A 20,742-nucleotide genomic window follows, 5' to 3' on the forward strand; every position below is an offset into this window, starting at 1 on the left:
GATGGCGAGGAGGCCACTGAGCGCTACTGGAGGCGACTGCGTGACACGGGGGATGGCAGGCGGGTGGCACTGTGGGCACGCGTGTGCCACCGCGGGGGCACAGGTAAGTGGCACCTGACGGGGACGCCGCTGGGTGGGCGGGGGACACTCGGCACGGCGATCCCGGCGGCATCGCGTCCCCTCAGCTCGCCGCCGAGCCGGGCCGGGCCGGGCGGGCCGGGGCGTGCCGGCCGATGGCGGCCCCGCCCCGAGTGTCGCAGCCCCGCGGTGCCGCGGAGGCGGCGCCGGGCGCGGCGCAGAGCGGAGCGAGCGGAGGATGCTGCGGGCGGGGGCCGCCGCCAGCCCCGCTCCCGGCCCCCGTCCCGGTCCCGGGCGGGAGGAGTCCCCGGCGCCCCCCGGCCGCTGAGCCCGGCCCGGCCATGGGGGCTCTGACCAGCCGGCAGAACGCAGGGGTGGAGGAAGTGGATATCCCCGCTAATTCCGTCTACAGATACCCCCCGAAATCCGGTGAGCCCCCGGGGTGTCTCGGGTCCCGGTGCCGCCGGTGGGGAGGGAAAGAGGGGAGCGAGTCGGGCAGGCACCGGGCACGACCTTGCTCCGGGCGGGGTGACCCTGCGCACCCCAAAACAAACCCTGACGCACGGGGGGGGGGGCACCCTGAAAATCTGGGTCTGGTGCGGGCACCCTGCGTGAGTTCGGCGCGGAGGGATGGGGGTCCCCCCTCTCCAGGAGCCCCTCTGCCCGTACACCCCGCTTCCCAAACTTGGCTGAGTTGACGCGACTTAATGACATTATTGTCATGATTATTTCTGTAGCCGTGGTCTGCGGCACCGGGCGCCGGAGTTGCTTTTTATAGCCGGTTACTCCGGTGCTGGCTGCTCGGGAAAATCCTGGGTTTAAATTCCCGGGAGGATGAGGGAGGCTGGGGTGGGAGGGATTGGAGGGGATCCCTCCTTCCCAGGGCTCTGCCCCATCCTAGCACCCCAGCCCCTGCCCTGGGGAGCCTTCCCGGCTCCTCTCCGCTCCTCGAGGCTCGCTGTGATTCATCTCCCGCTCCCCAATCCGGCCCTGGCTCAAACCTTGTGCGTGACCTTGGAAAATCCGTTCCTCCCCTCCGTGCCTCACTTTTCCCTGCAAGGGCCGGGCTGAGCGGGTGTCCGAGGGGGAGGGAGGGGTGATGGGGTCCAGCCCTCGGGTGGGCAGCGCTTCAGAGCCGCAAAAATACCGGCCCCGGTGGGTGATGCCCCGGAGCACCGTGTGTGCGTGCGAGGAGACTGCACAGGATCCTTGCAGCACTGAATATTACTAATAGGTAACTATTTTGGTAGTTAATAGGATAAGGTAAACGCTCAGATCGTTAGTGCTGTGGCAAATTATTCACTAATTACAACTAAAGACCTCCTTAGCAAGAATTACAGCCAACACAAACCCTGTGCTTGTCCTGCAAAGCTGTGCTTGCCTTTTTTTTTTTTTTTAATTTTAATCTAAAATAGGTTGCACAGCTGGCTGGAGATGGCTGATCCTTGACAGCCTGGCCTCCTGCAGGGCTCCCCCAGCTCCCCTTTTTACGTGGTTTCAAGGCCTCTGTCACTTTGATGCCAGGTGAGGCTGGACCAGCCCATCCATGGGATTGCTCTTTGTAGGGTCGGTGTCTCTGTGCATTACAAGTTTTTCCCTTGGGACCCTGTCTTATTAAGGGGATCTTGAAATATCTGGATACGAAAGGGTGGAGGGTGCAAGTGCACCCAGCTGAGCACTTGCAAGCTCATCTCAGCTGCAGAGGTCACCAGGCTGATGCTCACCTCCAGCTTTCAGGGGGAGCCTGGGGCTCCTGGCTGTGCTCAGCTGGCCTGGTCCCACTGCTGGCTCTGGGGGGGGATGTCCTGCTGCTGCCCAGGGTCCCTGGGAGAAGGGCAGGACGTGCCCAGTGACACAGCCATCTGCACAGGGACAAGGGCAGGCTGGTGACCCTGGGAGATTATGGCTGATTTGCCTTTAATCCGATGGGATTTGCCTCCAGCGCTGCCGGCAGCTGAGGGAGGATGTGCCGGGCAGAGGAGCTGATTCTGCTGTGGCAGCAGCGCTTCCCTCACCTCAAAAGCCACCTGGAAACAGCCACTGGCTTGGAAATGTGGTCCTGGAGGGGAATCTCAAGGGACCTTGGGGCATTTTCCTCTCTCTGTGGATGTGGCTTTGGCTGTTGGGCTCTCTCAGGATGGCCAGTGCAGCCTGTGGGAATAGCACAGCTGTGTCTGGTCCCTGTTTAGCATCTCCCCATCCTGGGGGTCCCATCCCCTCCAGACAGTGTCAACAGGATTAGTTAAACCATAATTTTGGGGTTAAACCATAATTTTTGAAACAAAGGCTGAGATTTACTTCCGTGGCTGCCTCTGGGAGGCAGAGCCAGTGGGGGCTGTAGATGGAGCTCACTGCCTGGCTACTGGCCTGGCTTTTGGGGCAAGTCCCCAGCTTTCAGCCCCTGTCCCCAGCTGAGGCTGGCACCGAACTCCCCTGGGGCACATGGGGCTGTGAGCAGGGGCAGGAGCACAAGGATTCCTGCAGCAGTGCCCCCCAGTCGTGGGGCACAAGCCCAGGGGGTGGCAGAGCCGTGGCAGCCGAGGGCTGACACAGCAGTGCCATGGCAGGGTTTGTCCTCAGCTCTGGCTGCTGCTGGCTCTGGCTGCCTGCTTTAGAGCACAGAATTAAATAATGGGCTGCCCAGGGGCAGAAGCACCCAGAGCCTTTACCCAGCCCATCCCAGCACCCTGTGCTGGCACCCGTGGCCGCAGGGTGTCCCTGTGCCAGCACCAAGCCATGCCACTGTCTGGGCTGGCTGCAGGCTGTGCAAACCTGTGCTTCCCTCACCAGGGGTGTGTGGATGAGCTGGGAATGAGCTTTTCTGGTTTAGCAGCTTTGGAGAGACAAAGGCTGCAGTACCAGAGCCCAGCAGGGCAGTGGTGACTGGGGCACAGTGCAGGACCTGTCACACACGAGGGTCCTCACCCTTCTCTGTCAGCTGGACAAGGTGGCCTCGCTGCCACTCATGGGGAAAAGGAGCTGACAGCTGCTGCCAGGTGTGTGCTGGTGCCAGCAGATGTGCAGGACACACAGACATTTTTTTTGCCAGGAGCCTGAGGCAATTGGGGTTTATTCCTCCTTTCCAGCAGCTGCTGTGTGCAGCCCTTCCTGAGATGAGGCTGTCCTTGACAGGCTCTCCTTCCCTGGGAGTGGGCGTTGGATTTACAGTCAGCCCATGATAAGGTGGCTGTGGCTGGGAAGGTGCTTCCCTGCCCCCCAGCCATGTCCAGGGAGTCACTGACAGGCTCCTGCCCATGCCCTGGGCTTTCCTGTGCTGGTGCTTCCCTGGAAAAGCCTGGCACCACTCAAGCCTCTTGTTTAACAGCAAGGAGGACCCTTCCTGGGAGGGAGCACAGGGCTGGTTCTGCCTCTGCTCTCAAGAGGGAGTTGTAGCCTCTGGGGGATGTGCTGGGAGCCTGCAGCAGCCAGGGATGCTCCCAACCCCTGGCAGGGAGACTGGGTGATGGCAGCGTGGTCCTCACCTGCTCTGCCCATCCTGTGGGAGCCCCCAGCACGCACTAAACCCTGGCTGGGCAAATCAGAGAGCCTGTGCTCTATTTTCCAGCTTTTCCTCACTGCTGGGGTGGCTTTTCTTCATATTTAAATGTAATTTTTTTGCCATCTCCTGCTCTTGCTCCAAGTCAGTGTCAGGAAGAGCTCTGGATGGCCCCGTTCTCCCCTGGCTGTGCTGTTGCAGGCAGCTCTGAAGGCACTTTGCTCTTGAGGCTTTTTTTTTCCACCTGGCCGAGTCCTTCCAGGCGAGCTGCCTATAAATTATGTAGATGGAAAATGGGACCTGAAAGCAGCAGGCATCAATAATTGATGGTCGACGTTTGCTCAGGGGCTGGCTGCATCCAGGCATGGCTGTGCCACGGGGCTGGGGCAGAGCTGTGTGACCCCACTCCTCCCTCCTGGCCCAGAGTTACATCCCCCCTACTCCTGCCCTTGGGCTTGGGGCTCCCTTTTGGGTTTCAGTGCAGGATTAAAACCTGATCCAGCCCTGGACAGGCCCTGCCTCTGTTGGAAGCTGATTGCAGAGCTGCAGCCCAGGTTTAAGCTCCTTTATCTGTGGTCCCCAAATGTTTGGTTTTGGGGTGTCCCCCACGGGGGTGCAGATGGATCTGTGCTGATGGGTTTGGGGTTTTTATAAGCTAAACCCTGCCCCTGTGGCATCCCTGCCAGGATGCAGGCCGCTGTCCATATCTGACTGACTCCTGGTGCCTCTGCTCACCCCTTGCTGCTGCCCCATCCCTGTCCACCTTTCCCTTTCCCTTTTTTGCCACCTCAAGTCCCAGCCCTCCTGCCTGGCCAGTTTCTGTGCCACAACATGCTTTCCCCACACAGCCCAGCTCTCACAGACAAGGAGCAGGCACCAGTTGTCTCTTGGCTGGGCTGGGAGGAAACTCTCCTGGAGTGGAGAAGTGCCTGACCTGGGGGCTGCTCCCAGCTCGGGGCTGGGACATTCCGATGTTTTGGCTCTGTGAGGGAAGAAGGAACTCTGGAAGAAAGAACCCAGGGCAACGTGGAGCACTCTGCAGGGCAGGTGCTGGCCTCCTGGAGGGTCTACAGGACCCCAAAATCCTGCCTGGCACAGGTGAGCCCTTCCTAGGGAAGGCTGCAGGCTGAGAACTGACAGAACTCGGGTCAGTTGTGCTCTGCCCACGCTCCTGGTGTCAGCTGCAGCCAGCCTGGGCAGTGTCTGGCTGGGGACACACTGCCCTGGGTGGCACACGAGGTCTGTGCCATCAGGGCAGGAGCAGCCCTGGACTGTATCTGGCTCCGGGCTGCCCTTCCCGGCAGCATCCCCAGGATGTGGGAGCCAGCCCGGCTCCTCCGGGGCTCTCTGCAGGTCAGGCTGTGTCCCTGCCTCTCCTGCCCCCTTCGGGGCATGAGCTGCTGTTTATGGCCAGGATTAGCGCTGCTCTGCTGCCCCAGGGGCCATCTCCTCTCCCTCCTCACCAGGATCCATCCACTCCTGCCAGGGCGGGGATGGCTGAAGGTCAGGGTGACCTTGGGTGGCTCAGGCCGTGCTGGGGCTCGCAGGGGTTTCCCAGACTGGGAAAGGGGAGCAGGCGCTGTTAAATCCCAGGGATGGAGCAGCCCCGAGGGCTGGAGCCCTGCGCCTCTCCCCATCCCGGCTCGGAGCGTGGCGCTGGAGCGGGTGGGATGCCGGAGGAGGGGAGGGCAGGCAGGGACCGTGGTCCTCGGCAGCCTCAGTGTATGAGCTCAACCAGAAAGGCTCCCAGCAAGGTGACCCTGGGGACAAAGTCACCTCCGAGCCATCGATCCGGTGGCTTGGTGCCGCTCCCCTCGGCTCAGGCGCTCGCTGTGCTCTCGTTTCAGGGAGTTACTTCGCCAACCACTTCATCATGGGCGGGGAGAAGTTCGACTCCACGCACCCCGAGGGGTACCTGTTCGGCGAGAACAGCGACCTCAACTTCCTGGGCAACCGGCCCGTGGTGGTGGGTACCGGGGGGAACCGGGCACCGGCACGGCCCAGTCCGACCCGGGACAGGCTGAGCGTGACAGGGGATGGGTGGGACAGGCTGAGTGTGACATGGGGGGTGTGCAGGACAGGCTGAGTGTGACAGGGAATGGGTGGGACAGGCTGAGTGTGACATGGGGGGTGTGCAGGACAGGCTGTGTGTGACAGGGGATGGGTGGGACAGGCTGAGTGTGACATGGGGGGTGTGCAGGACAGGCTGTGTGTGACAGGGGATGGGTGGGACAGGCTGAGTGTGACATGGGGGGTGTGCAGGACAGGCTGTGTGTGACAGGGGATGGGTGGGACAGGCTGAGTGTGACATGGGGGGTGTGCAGGACAGGCTGTGTGTGACAGGGGATGGGTGGGACAGGCTGAGTGTGACATGGGGGGTGTGCAGGACAGGCTGAGTGTGACAGGGCGGGTGGGACAGGCTGAGTGTGGAGTGTGACAGGGGAGGGGTGGGACAGGCTGAGCGTGACAGGGGATGTGCAGGACAGACTGAGTGTGACAGGGGATGTGCAGGACAGGCTGAGTGTGACAGGGGATGGGTGGGACAGGCTGAGCGTGACAGGGGATGGGTGGGACAGGCTGAGTGTGACATGGGGGGTGTGCAGGACAGGCTGAGTGTGACAGGGAATGGGTGGGACAGGGGGGGTGGGACGGGCTGAGTGTGACAGGGGATGTGCAGGACAGGCTGAGTGTGACAGGGGGGTGGGACAGGCTGAGTGTGACAGGGGATGTGCAGGACAGGCTGAGTGTGACAGGGGGGTGGGACAGGCTGAGTGTGACGGGGGATGTGCAGGACAGGCTGTGTGTGACATGGGGGGTGTGCAGGACAGGCTGAGTGTGACAGGGGGGTGGGACAGGCTGAGTGTGACAGGGGATGTGCAGGACACGCTGCTGGGTGTCCCCTCCACGGGCTGCTGGGTGTCCCCTCCATGGGCAGAGCCTGCCAAGCCCACCTGGAGTGGATTCTCGGATGGCTCATACAAGGGCTGGGTTCCTGCTTGTGAAAAACGCCAATCACTTGTTTTTAAAATTTTAAAAGTTTAATAGTAATAAAATGGTTATAAAAAATAGTAATACAATTAGAGTAATAATAATTTGGACAAATTGAATTAGGACAATATGAGACAATAAATACAAAGAGTTACAGATGTCCAGGTACCTTTTTCTGGGCAGCACGAGCCCGAAAAAAGGACCCACATTAACAAAGGATTAACCCTTAAAAACTTCAGCCTGTTGCATATTCATACACTTCATACATGATGTATAAATTCCATTCAAACACAGGATTCTGTCTGGTCATCATCAACTTCTTCCTCTGAATCCTAACAGCGCCTTCAAGGCAGGAAGAAGTTCGTTTCTCCTGATAATGGAGCAATAAATTTTTTTTCTCTGAAAGATTTAGATGTCTTAGGTGGCTGCTATCTCACTGTGAGTCCTTTCTTTAAAAAAAGTATCCTACATAGCATCGTTTCTATTTTAACATTCTTTATAACCTAAAACTATATTTAACACAGTACTTAAGAGAATTAATACAGCATTACTTTCTAACACAACACATATAATATTCATTTTAATATTTGCAAAAAGCCAATCATAAAATATGCATTTTTCACACTGCTGCAGCCTGTCTCCTATCCAGGACTGGTGGTGAAGGGGAATTGGGCTGATTTAATCCAACTTCTTTCTCATTCCCTCTCCAAGAGCTGAGTTTTCTCTTGCCTTCCCCATCTCATCCAGGAGCCATATCCCAGACAGGAGGGCACACAACACAGAGGCCCTGGTGTGGTTCAGGGGAGTAGAGCAGCTTGGACAGGAGCAGCTGAAATTACTCCCCAAGCTCTAACAAGGAATGGGAAGAAATATAAAATAAAATAATAAAATAAAATAAAATAAAATAAAATAAAATAAAATAAAATAAAATAAAATAAAATAAAATAAAATAAAATAAATAGTGAAAAGACTGGGGGTAGGTTGGGGCTGGGAGGGGCGTGGATGGGTTTTGCACTGCTGGGTGCTGCCAGCTCCAGCTGGTCTCAGGGCACAAGGGAACCCGGCTGGAGGGGGTCCCTACACTCCAGGCTCCTGGAGATGGCTTTTGTGCTTGCTGCCTTTGGAAAGGGAGGAAATGAGAGCAGGGGCTCAGGCTGGGAGTGATGTCCCCCCTCATCCAGGTGCCTCTCAGCAGTGGGACAACTCATCAGCACTGACTGGAGGAGTTTGGGGGGGTTAAATATTCAAAAGATTCAGGGCGAGGACTTAAAAGTCACCAAAGCTTTTCTGTTAAGTTGAGATAAACTTGCCTGGTGCTTTGGCCCAGCTCTCAAGCATTGCCTGCTGCCAGTAAAGTTCCTGTTTCCTCCTTGGAACTGGCTTTGGTAGTGCTTTGGCAGCATCATGTGGTCCTTCAGCAGGGAAGTGTCCAGCCCTGGGCTGTGCCAGAGCAGGGATCCAGGCAGAGCCATGGTCAGGAGCACCCACAAAGCCCAGGAACAGTGGGGGCCAAAGGCAGAGCCTTTCCCTCCCTCCTCTGCGCTTCCCTGAAAATGAGACGTCAGCACTCAGGGTCTCTTCCAGCAGCGAGTGTTGAGAAATCCTCTTGATTACAGTAAAAGGCTCTAAACTGCCCAGTGAGCAGTTCCCATGTCAGCAGAGCAGCAGGGAAGGCAAAGGAACAGCTTGGAAACAGCAGAGAGAATTAATCCAGCATCACGAGCTAAATTGTCCTGCTCCGGTTTAATTACCGATGGCTCTGGGCTGCAGAGCTGTGACCAAGATCCAAGATCCCATTTTCCTGGGGAGCAGGGGCAGTTCTGGGGCTGCACTTTGACTCAGGCCAATTTTGGGGGCTCAGGGAGGAGCTGGGGGATCTGTGTTGGTTCTGGTCCCAGCCTGTGTCCAGGCAACACTTGGGTCTCTCTGATGCTGCCTCCAAGTGCTAGCCTGATGCTTCTTTGTGATATTTTTGCTTTCTGACCTTCTGGGAGAGCCCTGGTGGGGCTGGAAACATTAAAGATGGCCACTACTTTTTGGTGGAGGATCAGTTTTGGGTTCCTTGGGGATCAAGGACCAGATGATCTTGGAAGAATTGTGTCCCAAGTGCTCTGTGAGCAGAGCAGTTTGTCTGAGCCATGAACAGCGCTGCTGCCACAGGGATGTGCAGGGCAGCCAGAGGCTGTGCAGGCTCTTCCCTCCAGTACATGATAATCTGGATTTTCCAGCTGGGAACAGGTTCCCAAGGGGCTGGGAAGGGCGTTGCAGGTTTAAGTAGCTGCCACCATGCAGGGGCTGAGGAGCAGAGCAGCTGCTGGAGGCACTCAGGGAGCACAGGGGAAGCCAGGAACTGTTGAAATGTGCCACTGGGTTTCCCTGCCCACGCAAAGCTGCTGGGGTTTGTTTGTAGAAAAACCCCAAGACAGACTTTTGAGGGTGGTTTTTATTTCACTTCAGCAAAAGCTGGTCTGCACCAAATGTTGCTATAGGCACGTGGATGACATTCTTAACTGCACCACAACCGTTACCCAGTTTTTTCTGTTGTGTTTCAGCTTGATTGAAAGTGAGGAGATGCAAAACGTCCTCTGAAGAGTCCCTTTCTGACATGCAAAATCTGCCTTGTAAAATTCAATTTAAAAAGAAATCCAACCACCCCCAAAAAGTGATTTTCACACGTGGGAGTGAAAGAGCCCGAAGTGGTTTCTGCAGAGCACAATTTGCCTGTGGCACTTCCCCATCCTGCCCAGCCCCACAGCCCCTGTCACCCCCCTTCCCTCCTCTGTCACCCACCCCTGGCTGCTGCAGCAGGAGGGGGGGTGCACCCATGGGCTGGTTTGGGTATGGTTTGAGTGGTGCAAACGAGCAATTTTGGGTGACTGCATTAGTTTGAATAGCAGGGGATGTATCACGACATGGCACAACCTGTCATGACAGGCTCAGCTTCAGCCTGGAGCATGTTCCCACTCTCTCCCCTCCAGCTGCAATGGGTGACTCTGCAGGTGCTCAGTTCTGCAGGTGCACGTTTAGTGACTCATACAAAAGTTCGTTAACAGCAGTTTAATGACTCTGCTGCCCTTTTCCCCTCCTGCAGAGGGTGAGAGCAGTGGGAGGCAGTTCCACAGTGCTGGCAATTCATGTCCAAAGCCTCTGATGCCATCAGCCATGCTGTGCCCAGCCCAGGCTTTAGTCTGCCTTCAGTGGCACCTGTGGGATCAGAGCTGTGGGATGGTGGAGCAGGGATGGGACAGAGCTGTGCCTGCACTGGGGGGCTCTGCAGCTGCCTGTCCCAGCCTGTCCCTCTGAGCCAGCACGGGTCCCCCAGTGCCATCCCTGCTCTGCAGGGCTTTGGGCACAGGAAAGGTGGGGATGGCTTTGAGGACAGGAAAGGTGGTGATGGCTTTGGGGACAGCTTAGGTGATGATGGCGGTCCCATGTGAGAGCACCAGGAACATGGGACATGGGACATGGGAAATGGGCAGCTGAGCTCCTGCAGGGCATCCCCAAGTGCCACCTGCCCTTGTCCCCTCGGTACTGAGGTGCAGTGGGTGCCCTGGTGAGGGACAGTGGGACACTATTCCCTCTCCAAAGGCAGCAGTTGAGACTCTTGGACCATCTGCCATCCCTGATGGTACCTGACACCCTCCTGCCTCTGGCTGTCCTTTGGCACATGGTGGCAGCTTGCCAGCAAGCTGGGCCTTAGTCAGGGCTGATCCCTCCTGCAGCTAAACCTACCTGGGAGATGGAGATGGAGAGGGGGAGGTGGCTCCTGCACCCCTTCCCCACTGCCCTCAGTCTCCTCTGGGTGACTGCAGTGCCACAGAGAGGGTGTCCCCATGGTGCCCCTGTGTCCCCTCTCCCCAGGAGCCCTGTAGCCCCTGTCAAGTGCACAGAAAGGACTGGGAAGGACAATGTCACCTTGGAGGAGGGATGCTGCCACCTGCCTGCTCCTGCCCAGACACTTTGCTGGCTCTCTGCTCTGGGCACGGGGCTGGCAGGATTCCACCACCCAAAATCCCATCCACCACAGGGAGGAAACAGGGACACTTGTGCCTGTTTTTTTCTTGGCTGGTGGGCAGGGAGGGAGCCTCAGCTCTGCCCAGCCTCATCCAGCAGCATAAAAATCCATCAGCAGCTGCTGCCCTGTGCCCTCCATCCCCTTCAGCCTCCAGCCAAAGGGACGAGGAACAGCCCCTCTGTGTCCCCTCCCCAGTGAAACTGTCCCTGCTGTCCTGGGCTGTTTGTGAAGGGATGTCCCTGTCATTGTGCTGCCTGGTACCCAAGTGCCAGCAGGGGTTCCAGGTGCTCAGCACCCATCAGGATGCCCAGGCCACCCCAATTCCCTCTGTAGGGCGTTGGGGTCACTGAGGGGCCCAGAGCCACGGCAGTGCCCTCGTGTGCTCTGCCTTCAGCGGTGTCTCTCTCGTCCTAGTTCCCTTATGCTGCTCCACCTCCTCAGGAACCCGTGAAGACCCTCAGGAGTTTAATCAACATCCGCAAGGACACCCTGCGCCTCGTCAAGTGAGTCCCCGCGGGCAGGGAGGGTCCTGCTGGGCACTCCCAGGGATGCGGGCACGGGGCTGCTCTCATTCCAGCGGGATGGAGGATGAGCCTCTGCCTTCCCCTCCTGTCCCGGGGCTGCTCTCATTCCAGCGGGATGGAGGATGAGCCTCTGCCTTCCCCTCCTGCCCCGGGGCCGCTCTCATTCCAGCAGGATGGAGGATGAGCCCCTGCCCTTCCCCTGCTCTCATTCCCGCACGATGGAGGATGAGCCCCTGCCCTTCCCCTCTCATTCCCGCATGCCAGTACAGGCAGTGCCGCAGGATTAAAGGATTTTAGCGCTGTCTTTGAAGTGCTTTGCTTCTTCTTCCTCCCCCACCTTCCAAAGGCTTTGCTGGAGGGAGGCTGGGGATTGCGGCAGGGCCGGGGGATGCGGGATTAGGGCTCAAATCTGTCTGCGGCGCTTCCCAGCCTGCAGGCGCGACCTTGGGCGTGCCCGGCGCTCTTGTTGTGCCTCAGTGTCCCCTGATGGAGGGCAGCAGCCCCTTTTGTTGCCGAGGGGATTAGTCCTGGAGCACCCCAAAGCCCAACTCCTGGACCCTCTGTGCTCCCCAGGTGCTCGGAGGAGGTGAAGACCCCGGGGGAAGAAGTGAGCAAAGCCAAGGTGCACTACAACGTGGAGTTCACCTTCGACACGGACGCCCGTGTGGCCATAACCATCTACTACCAGGCCACTGAGGAATTCCACAACGGGGTGGCGAGGTGAGGGACCCCAAACAGGCCTGTGTCACCTCCCCAGCCTGGCCTGTGTCCCCCCAAGCCTGGTGTGTGTCCCTGCCTGATGGACATGGAGCCTCCCCCTGAGCATCTTTCCTCTTCAGGACAGGAAACAGCTGAGGTGGTGCTGAGATTGGAGGGGGCTCCTTGTTTCCCCCAGGTGCCACCACCACATCCTTGCCATGCTCTGCCACCTCCCTCCCTGTCACATCCTGCCCCCTCTTTTTACCTTCAGATCATAATGGAGGCATGGGAAAATAATTCTCCCTCCCAAACCCCTCCAGGCTGGCTGTGGAGTTGTCCTTGTCCCCTCCTGTGCTGTGTTTATTTTACCCTGTGGATTATTTTAGCTCATTTTAGAGTTCTCACCTCAGCCCCAAGAGGCATCTGGGAGGGGAGGAGTGACAGACACCCTCCCTCTCCCATTTTCCTGGCATCTCTGTGCTCTGGGGAGAGCAGGAGGGGTGTGGGGACACCCGATGTGCCCTGACCCTGTCCTGTCTCCATGGCACAGCTACACCCCCAGGGACAACAGCCTGCAGTCAGAGACGGTGCACTACAAGCGGGGGGTGTGCCAGCAGTTCTGTGTGCCCTCCCACACCATCGACCCGTCCGAGTGGAGCGAGGAGGAGGTGGGTCCTGACTTCATCCCGTGCAGATGGAGGTGGGAGGAAGGCTCAGCTCTTCTCCATCTCACCGAGCCTCCCCTGTCTCTCTCCAGCTGGGCTTCGACCTGGACCGCGAGGTTTATCCCATGGTGGTGCAGGCAGTGGTGGATGAAGGAGAGGGTGAGGAGGGCATTCCTTGCTGGGATGGCTTTTCCTAGTTTGCTGGCATTGTGATGCCAGCTGGGCAGAGCCTCCTGCTTTTCCTCACTGCTGCTGTGGCTCTGCCTGTCCCCCTGCACATCCCCAGGCCCTGAGTGCTCCTTTGTGTCTTGCAGAGCACAGTGGGCACTGCCACGTGCTGCTGGCCACCTTTGAGAAGGTAAGTGCCAAGCTGGGGCCATCCCCCTCCCCCTGCCTCCATCACCCACCAGGTACAAGAGCCTGGAGAATCCCTGGGAATCGGGATGGTGCTGCTGGGCTGGGGATGTTTTGGGCTGCTCCTCAAATCCTGGGACTGTTCCCTCATTTTAAGCACCCACTTCTAAGGCATTTGGGCTCAACTCCATCTTCCTTCCTCCAACAAGCTTTGCAGTGTGTGTGACCTGCCACAGCTACCTGGTGCTGGGCTGTCAGGAAAAGCCAGAATTTCTGCAAAATGGGCTTGTTGGGAGCAGGGAGGGAGCAGTGACAGCCACAGGGTGGGTGGGTGCTCCAGCACAGCAGCCCAGGGGTGCTCACCCATGTGTTCTTTCCTCCCTCCAGCACAGTGATGGCACCTTCTGCGTGAAGCCCCTCAAGCAGAAGCAAGTGGTGAGTGCTGAGGTGTCCCTGAGGTGCAGGTGTCCCTGCCCACCCTGCAGGGGAGGCACTGAGGGGTTTTGGGGAGCCCCAAAAGCCCCAAGGCTCTCCCAGCCTTTTGCATTGATAACCTTGAAATTGCACTCCCCTGCCTCCCAGGGATTGCAATTTCAAGGTTATCAATGCAAAGAGAGCCCCTGGATGCTGGTGGGAGGAGGACTGGCCCAAGCAGGGGTTTGGGAGCCCAAGGTGTCTGTGCTGCTCACCCCTTGCCCATGGGATTGCAGGTGGATGGTGTGAGCTACCTCCTGCAGGAGATCTACGGCATTGAGAACAAGTACAACACGCAGGACTCCAAGGTGTGTGCCTGCACCCCCTGCCTGCACCCCAGGGCCTTCCCTCATCCCTTCTTCCCCTCCCCTAGCACAGGCCTGGCCACTGAAACGTGCTCAGGGCAAGAGTTTGCAGCACAGCACAGAGCTGGTGCTGGCTGGGGACATTTTGTGTTGGCATTGAAGGATTGAGCTTTTCCCCCCATCCTTAGTGGTTCCTTGGGGGAAGGGAGATGGCTTAGATGGGGAGCATGGGGCTCAAGGTGTGGGATGGATGGGGAGCATGGGGCTTAAAGTATGGGATGTGCCTTATGCTGTTAGAGGACATGAAATAAAATGACACACAGGCTGGAAACTCCAAGGTAAAAAGAAGGGAAGTTTATTTTCTGACTTCAACATTTATAGACTTTTAAAAGTGACAGTGGAGGATTGGAGGATGAAAGTGCCACCTCTCCAATGACACTGGACAAATCAACAGTCCAGCAAATTACTCCTCTTCTAGAAAAGAATGTAAAACAATAATTATTTATATAAAGTGTGTGAGAAGGTTCATTACAAGAATGTAAACATCAGAAGGCTTAGAAGAACTTAGAAGAACAGGGCAACATTATGCTCTGCTCTAATATGTAAAAATTGGGGTGAAAATGTGGGTTTCTGTTTCCTTTGGCCTCATCTCCCAGCCTCCTGGAGGAGAGGAATGAGATCCCAGGGGGTCATTTCCAGAGCAGGCAGCCCATGGACACAGGCAGAGCTCTCTCTGAGCACCCAGCCAGTGTTTTAGAGCACGGGCTGGGGACCCCCGAGGCCGAGCAGGTCCCTCTGTGCCCTGGGCAGGTGGCCGAGGACGAGGTGAGCGATAACAGCGCCGAGTGCGTGGTGTGCCTGTCGGACGTGCGGGACACGCTGATCCTGCCCTGCCGCCACCTCTGCCTGTGCAACACCTGCGCCGACACCCTGCGCTACCAGGCCAACAACTGCCCCATCTGCCGGCTGCGTGAGGCGGGGAGAGGGCTGGGAACGGGCTGCGATCTGGGGAACGGGCTGGGATCCGGGGAATGGGCTGGGATCCGGGGAATGGGCTGGGATCCAGGGAAACGGGCTGGGATCCGGGGAATGGGCTGGAATCTGGGGAATGGGCTGGGATCCGGGGGAACGGGCTGGGATCCGGGGAAACGGGCTGGGATCCGGGGGAACGGGCTGGGATCTGGGGAATGGGCTGGGATCCAGGGGAACGGGCTGGGATCCGGGGGAACGGGCTGGGATCCGGGGGAACGGGCTGGGATCCAGGGGAACGGGCTGGGATCCGGGGGAACGGGCTGGGATCTGGGGAATGGGCTGGGATCCGGGGGAACGGGCTGGGATCTGGGGAATGGGCTGGGATCTGGGGAATGGGCTGGGATCCGGGGGAACGGGCTGGGATCCGGGGGAACGGGCTGGGATCCGGGGAATGGGCTGGAATCTGGGGAACGGGCTGGAATCTGGGGAACGGGCTGGGATCCGGGGGAACGGGCTGGGATCTGAGGAATGGGCTGGGATCCGGGGGAACGGGCTGGGATCCAGGGGAATGGGCTGGGATCCGGGGAATGGACTGGAATCTGAGGAATGGGCTGGAATCCAGGGGAACGGGCTGGAATCTGGGGAATCGGCTGGGATCTGGGGAATGGGCTGGGATCCAGGGGAACGGGCTGGAATCTGGGGAATGGGCTGGGATCTGGGGAACGGGCTGGGATCCGGGGAATGGGCTGGGATCTGGGAGAACGGGCTGGGATCCGGGGGAACGGGCTGGGATCTGGGGAACAGGCTGGGATCTGGGGAATGGGCTGGAATCTGGGTAATGGGCTGGGATCCGGGGAAACAGGCTGGGATCTGGGGGAACGGGCTGGGGAAACGGGCTGGGATCTGGGGAATGGGCTGGGATCCGGGGGAACGGACTGGGATCCAGGGGAACGGGTTGGGATCCGGGGGAACGGGCTGGGATCCGGGGGAACGGGCTGGGATCCGGGGAATGGGCTGGAATCTGGGGAATGGGCTGGGATCCAGGGGAACAGGCTGGGATCCGGGGGAACGGGCTGGGATCTGGGGAATGGGCTGGAATCTGGGGAAACGGGCTGGAATCTGGGGGAACGGGCTGGGATCCGGGGGAACGGGCTGGGATCCGGGGGAACGGGCTGGGATCCGGGGAATGGGCTGGAATCTGGGGAATGGGCTGGGATCCAGGGGAACAGGCTGGGATCCGGGGGAACTGGCTGGGATCTGGGGAATGGGCTGGAATCTGGGGAAACGGGCTGGAATCTGGGTAAACGGGCTGGGATCTGGGGAGTGGGCTGGGATCTAGGGGAGTGGGGTGGGATCTAGGGAAACAGGCTGGGATCTAGGGAAATGGACTGGCAGCTCTGGGAACGGGCTGAGATCTCTACGAAAGGGCTGGTGTCTCTAAAAATGGGCTGGTGTCTCTAGGAACGGGCTGGCATCTTTAGGAACGGGCTGGGATCTCTGGGAACGGGCTGGCAACTCTAGGAATGGGCTGGGATCTCTTGGAATGGGCTGGCAGCTCTGGGAATGGGCTGGCATCTTTAGGAATGGGCTGGCATCTCCCCCCCTTGAGCTCTGAGCTCTGCAGTCTCTGTAGCCCCACTAGGGATGCCCCTCTTGGGAAACAGGGTGTCATTTTTCACAGAATTCAGAGAATCACTGGGTTGGAAGAGACCTTCAAGATCACTGAGTCCAACCCAGCCCCAACAGCTCAACTAAACCCTGGCACCCAGTGCCACATCCAGGCTTTGTTAAACACACCCAGGGATGGTGATTCCACCACCTCCCCGGGCAGCCATTCCAGAACTTCATCACCCTTTCTGTGGAAGACGTTTTCCTAAAATCCAACCTCTATTTCCCTTGGTGCAGCTTGAGGCTGTGTGCTCTGGTTCTGTCAGTGCTGCTGGAGAAAGAGCCCAGCCCCAGCTGAGCACAGGCACCTTTCAGGAGCTGTGAGAGTGATGGGGGCACCCCTGAGTCTCCTTTTCTCCAGGCTGAGCACCCCCAGCTCCCTCAGGGGTTCCTCACAGGGTTTGTGTTCCAAGCCCCTCACCAGCCTCGTTGCCTCCTCTGGACGTGCTCAAGTGTCTCAGTGTCCTTCCTAAAGTGAGGGGCCAGAACTGGACACAGCACTGGAGGTGCTGCCCAACCAGTGCTCTAGCAATGGACCAGCATCTCCCGCCCTCGAGCCCTGCAGTTCCTTTAGCCCCACTGGATGCCCCCCTTGGGAAATGGGGTGTCATTTTTTGACAGGTCTCCTTTCAATGCCTGGTTTTCACCCCTCCCTTTTTCCCCTCCTGCCCCAGCTTTCCGAGCCTTGCTTCAAATCCGAGCCATGAGGAAAAAGCTGGGCCCACTCTCGCCCACCAGCTTCAACCCCATCATCGCCGCGCAGACCTCGGACTCCGAGGAGCACTCGGTCAGTGCCAGGCTGAAGGTGGGACCCTGGCCTCTCCCACCAGCGTGGGGAGGTTTGGGTATCCGTGTGTCTCTGAAGAAGAGGGTTTGATTATTTATTTATTGCAAATTCATCTTGCAAAAATGCAGGGTTGATATTACAAAAAACAAAAAACAAAAAAAAAAAAAAGAAAGAGGAAAAAGCTTTTTGGCTGAGTGTCCATTCTCTAGGTTTGAGCTTCTTCCTGGGGCATTTTGATTCCACTGGGAATGAGGGGATCAGCAAAATGGCCCAGGAAGGATTCTCACATCCTCACCCCATGATCCTCTGTGGGAATGTTCCTCACTTGGGGTCACCAAAGCTGGTGGTGTTCGCAGGGGTCCCAGGATGAGGGAAGAGATGAGGATCTTGACTCCATGTTTCAGAAGGCTTATTTATTACTTTATGATATATATATTATATTAACAGAAAATGATATATTAAAACTATACTAAAAGGATAGAAGAAAGGAATTCATCAGAAGGCTAGCAAAGAAAAAGAATGGAATGATAATAAAATCTTGTGACAGACCAGAGAGTCCAAAACACCTGGACTGGGATTGGCCATTAATTAAAAACAACCACATGAGAGCAATCAAAGATGCACCTGTTGCATTCCACAGCAGGAGATAATTACTGTTTACATTTCGTTTCTGAGGCCTCTCAGCTTCTCAGGAGAAAAAACCCTGTCAAAAGGATTTTTCCTAACGCATGTCCTGACAATGCTCCCCGCAGTCCTCGGAGCACATCCCGCCGGGTTACGAGGTGGTTTCCCTGCTGGAGGCCCTCAATGGGCCCCTGACGCCGTCGCCGGCCGCGCTGCCCCTGCGAGCCCTGGGGGACCCCCCAGGCGTGGGGACCCTGCCCTCCTACGGCAGCGAGGGCCCCCTGCCCCCCCTGAGGGCCCTGGCACCCCTCGAGCGTCTGCCCGACTGCGGCCCCGTGGGGCTCAAGCTGAAGAAAAGCATCTCCAAGTGAGTCCTGGGGTGGGTATGGGAGGCTGGGGGGGCTCAGGGGGTCTGGGGGATGGGGGCAGGGGTGAAACCTTCTGCTTTGCCCCTCTGGCCAGGTCCATCTCACAGAACTCCTCCATCCTGCCTGAAGAGGAGGATGAGAAGTCGTACACTGAGTCAGAGCTGAGGGTGGCCAGGAGGAGATCCCCAGCCCGGCCTGAGGAGGTGAGCACTGTCCAAAATCAGTGTAACTCCTTACTGCTGGTAAGGAGTTGAGGCACTGGGGGGGCAGCAGGCTAGGGGGAGGCTTGGGATCAGAGGGACTGGCTGGGGTTGCCCCTCCTGGCTCTTCCTCCATCCATGAGAATGCCTGGAGGAGATGGGCCATCCATGCTGAATATCCCCCATCCCATCCTTCCCATGGGCTCCTCTTCCAGGAATGTGGTGCAACCCCAGAGAGTGAAAACCTCACCCTGTCATCATCAGGAGCCATCGACCAGTCCTCGTGCACTGGGACACCCCTGTCCTCCACCATCTCGTCCCCAGAAGGTACAGCAGGGAGGGGCTCATAGGTGCTGGCAGGGCAGGAGAGTGGCATGGTGATCTCAGGACTGTCACACTGCGGGGGGATGCAAAGAGGGGTGGCATGGCCCTTCTTACCCTGCCATGGACATTGGATGGAGCCCCAGGGTGTCACCTCTGCTTTGTCACCTGTACACCTGGAGATGGGAATCACAGGGACACTGATCATGCCTGTTTTGTCACCCTGTAGACCCAAAACCAGGGTGCTGTGAGCCCTAGGGACCTGCTGCTGGCAGCTTTGCACCCATCACATCTCCGTGGTGTGCAGCCAGTCCTTCCTCTGCACCCCACTCCTCCTCATTAGCCCCTGTTCCATTAGTGGGTGCTGTGCCATGACTCCCACCCGTGGGTGGGGGGGTCCAGCGGCCCCCTCAGCCCCTGCTCTCCCCCAGAGCCCGTGAGCAGCAGCCTGGCTCAGTCCGTCATGTCCATGGCCTCCTCCCAGAGCCAGCACTCCCAGCTCAGCACCGACACCGTGTCCTCCATGTCTGGCTCCTACATCGCCCCTGGCACGGAGGAGGAAGAGGAGGAGGAGGAGGAAGAGGAGGGGGACATGCTCCCCTCACCCGCGGCCGCGAGCGCCACAGCCTCTGATGGAGAGGTGGGGACTGGGGGCTGTTGGTGGAGCCCAGCTTGGAGAGCTCCCCCATGGGATCTAACTCCTCCTCCAAAACCACTGGCACCAGATTTTATTTTTCTTTTCCTTCCATCTTTCCCACCTTCCTCCTACAGTCAACACCTGTGGAGTCCCCAGATCTGAATTTTGTCAGCATCTCTGCCGAGGAGCGCGATGCTGAGGTAACCAGAACCATCCCCCAGGGGACTGGGAGCTGTGGTGTCACCTGGCACTGTGGGGGGATCCCAGCGGTGCCCAGAGTTGGGAGCTGTGGTGTCACCTGGCAGCGTGGGGGATCCCAGCTGTGCCCATACTGGGAGCTGTGGGGGGATCCCAGCTGTGCCCATACTGGGAGCTGTGGTGTCACCTGGCAGCGTGGGGGATCCCAGCTGTGCCCATACTGGGAGCTGTGGGGGGATCCCAGCTGTGCCCATACTGGGAGCTGTGGTGTCACCCGGCACTCTGGGGGGATCCCAGCTGTGCCCATGAAGGGGGAAGCTGGGCAGTGGCACCACGTTCCCCCAGGGCTGGGCTGGGCAATGTGCTGCCCACGCATCCATGTCCCTGTGGGCTGCCCTGGGGATGGATGAGGCAGTGGGGCTGTGTCCCACCAGCCCTGATCCATGGAACCCCCAGGGCCAGGGATGTTCCCCCAGAGGGACCTGGGAGCAGCCCCTGGCACAGCCCTGGGCTAACACTTGCTGCCTCTCGCTGTGCCACAGGGCAACGATGTGCTGGAGGACGAGGACGCCTCTCCCACACAGGAAGACGGTAAAAGGCCCTGGGTCGTGGTTGTCCCCTCACTTTCAGCTCATTGTCACCGTGAGTGGGAGGTGCTGTGCTGTCCCCAGCTCCCCCACTGACATCAGGAAGAGCCCTGGGGGACCCTGGAGTCAGAGGAACATCGGGGACACCCACGGGGGCTGAGCACCAGTGGGTGGGGGAGCCAGGCAGCCATGGGGACCAGAGGGCTCAGTGTGGGACATGAGCAGGCCGTGGCTGGTTCTTCCATGGAGCAGGACCCATTGGTTTTTCCAAGGAGCCAAATGGGAAAGAGGCTTCTCTGTGTGGTTTTTTTCCCTCACCAAGGTCTTTTCTCAGATCTCTGAGACTCTCCCCTGTAGAAATCAGTGTCTGGGCTGATTCCCATAGGAAGGGGCTGCAGAGCTGTTCCCTCTGGGATGCTTTCCTCACTTTCTTTGGCCTGTCTTCAATGTGCTTTTGCAAATCAACACATGCACATTGAGGGCTCCTCTCACCTTCTCCCTTGAGCTCAGGCAGCCAAGGAGAGAGGGAAAGAGGTGGTCACCTCCATGCCATTGGCCACCAACTGCCCTGGATTGCTTTTGGGCAACAGGGAGGCCAACAGTGTGCCCCCTCCCACATTTCCAAGTCTCTTTTTAACAAAAATACAACAAAACTATTTCCCCGTCCACCCTGGATGCTCAGCCAAGCTGGAAAGCAGGAACACCCATGGAACACCCATCCCCAAATCATGGCCTCTGACCTGCAGAGAGGCTCATGCTGATGGGGAGACTCAAGTATAACA

The 20,742-nt window shown here is 58.2% G+C and overlaps 1 protein-coding gene across 4 annotated transcripts in view; it reads left to right on the plus strand.

The window, feature by feature from the left end:
• The first annotated feature begins 317 nt into the window (after nt 1-317).
• RNF157 (ring finger protein 157) overlaps nt 318-20,742 on the plus strand; it is a 28,599-nt gene continuing 8,174 nt past the window's right edge. For 3 of the 4 annotated variants that reach the window (XM_066565565.1, XM_066565564.1, XM_066565566.1), the window contains exons 1-17: nt 318-507; nt 5,422-5,540; nt 10,992-11,080; nt 11,675-11,821; nt 12,351-12,468; nt 12,558-12,624; nt 12,780-12,823; nt 13,207-13,254; nt 13,530-13,601; nt 14,409-14,568; nt 16,913-17,025; nt 17,778-18,016; nt 18,112-18,220; nt 18,433-18,544; nt 18,970-19,178; nt 19,310-19,375; nt 19,916-19,964. In XM_066565565.1, the coding sequence (XP_066421662.1) occupies nt 420-507; nt 5,422-5,540; nt 10,992-11,080; nt 11,675-11,821; nt 12,351-12,468; nt 12,558-12,624; nt 12,780-12,823; nt 13,207-13,254; nt 13,530-13,601; nt 14,409-14,568; nt 16,913-17,025; nt 17,778-18,016; nt 18,112-18,220; nt 18,433-18,544; nt 18,970-19,178; nt 19,310-19,375; nt 19,916-19,964 (1,849 nt within the window). In that variant the 5' untranslated portion in view covers nt 318-419. The remainder of the gene's footprint in view (nt 508-5,421; nt 5,541-10,991; nt 11,081-11,674; nt 11,822-12,350; nt 12,469-12,557; nt 12,625-12,779; nt 12,824-13,206; nt 13,255-13,529; nt 13,602-14,408; nt 14,569-16,912; nt 17,026-17,777; nt 18,017-18,111; nt 18,221-18,432; nt 18,545-18,969; nt 19,179-19,309; nt 19,376-19,915; nt 19,965-20,742) is intronic. The other variant, XM_066565563.1, reaches the window with a different exon arrangement.

This window comes from Molothrus aeneus, chromosome 25 (genome assembly GCF_037042795.1).
Source record: "Molothrus aeneus isolate 106 chromosome 25, BPBGC_Maene_1.0, whole genome shotgun sequence".
In the NCBI taxonomy this organism is placed as follows: domain Eukaryota; kingdom Metazoa; phylum Chordata; class Aves; order Passeriformes; family Icteridae; genus Molothrus; species Molothrus aeneus.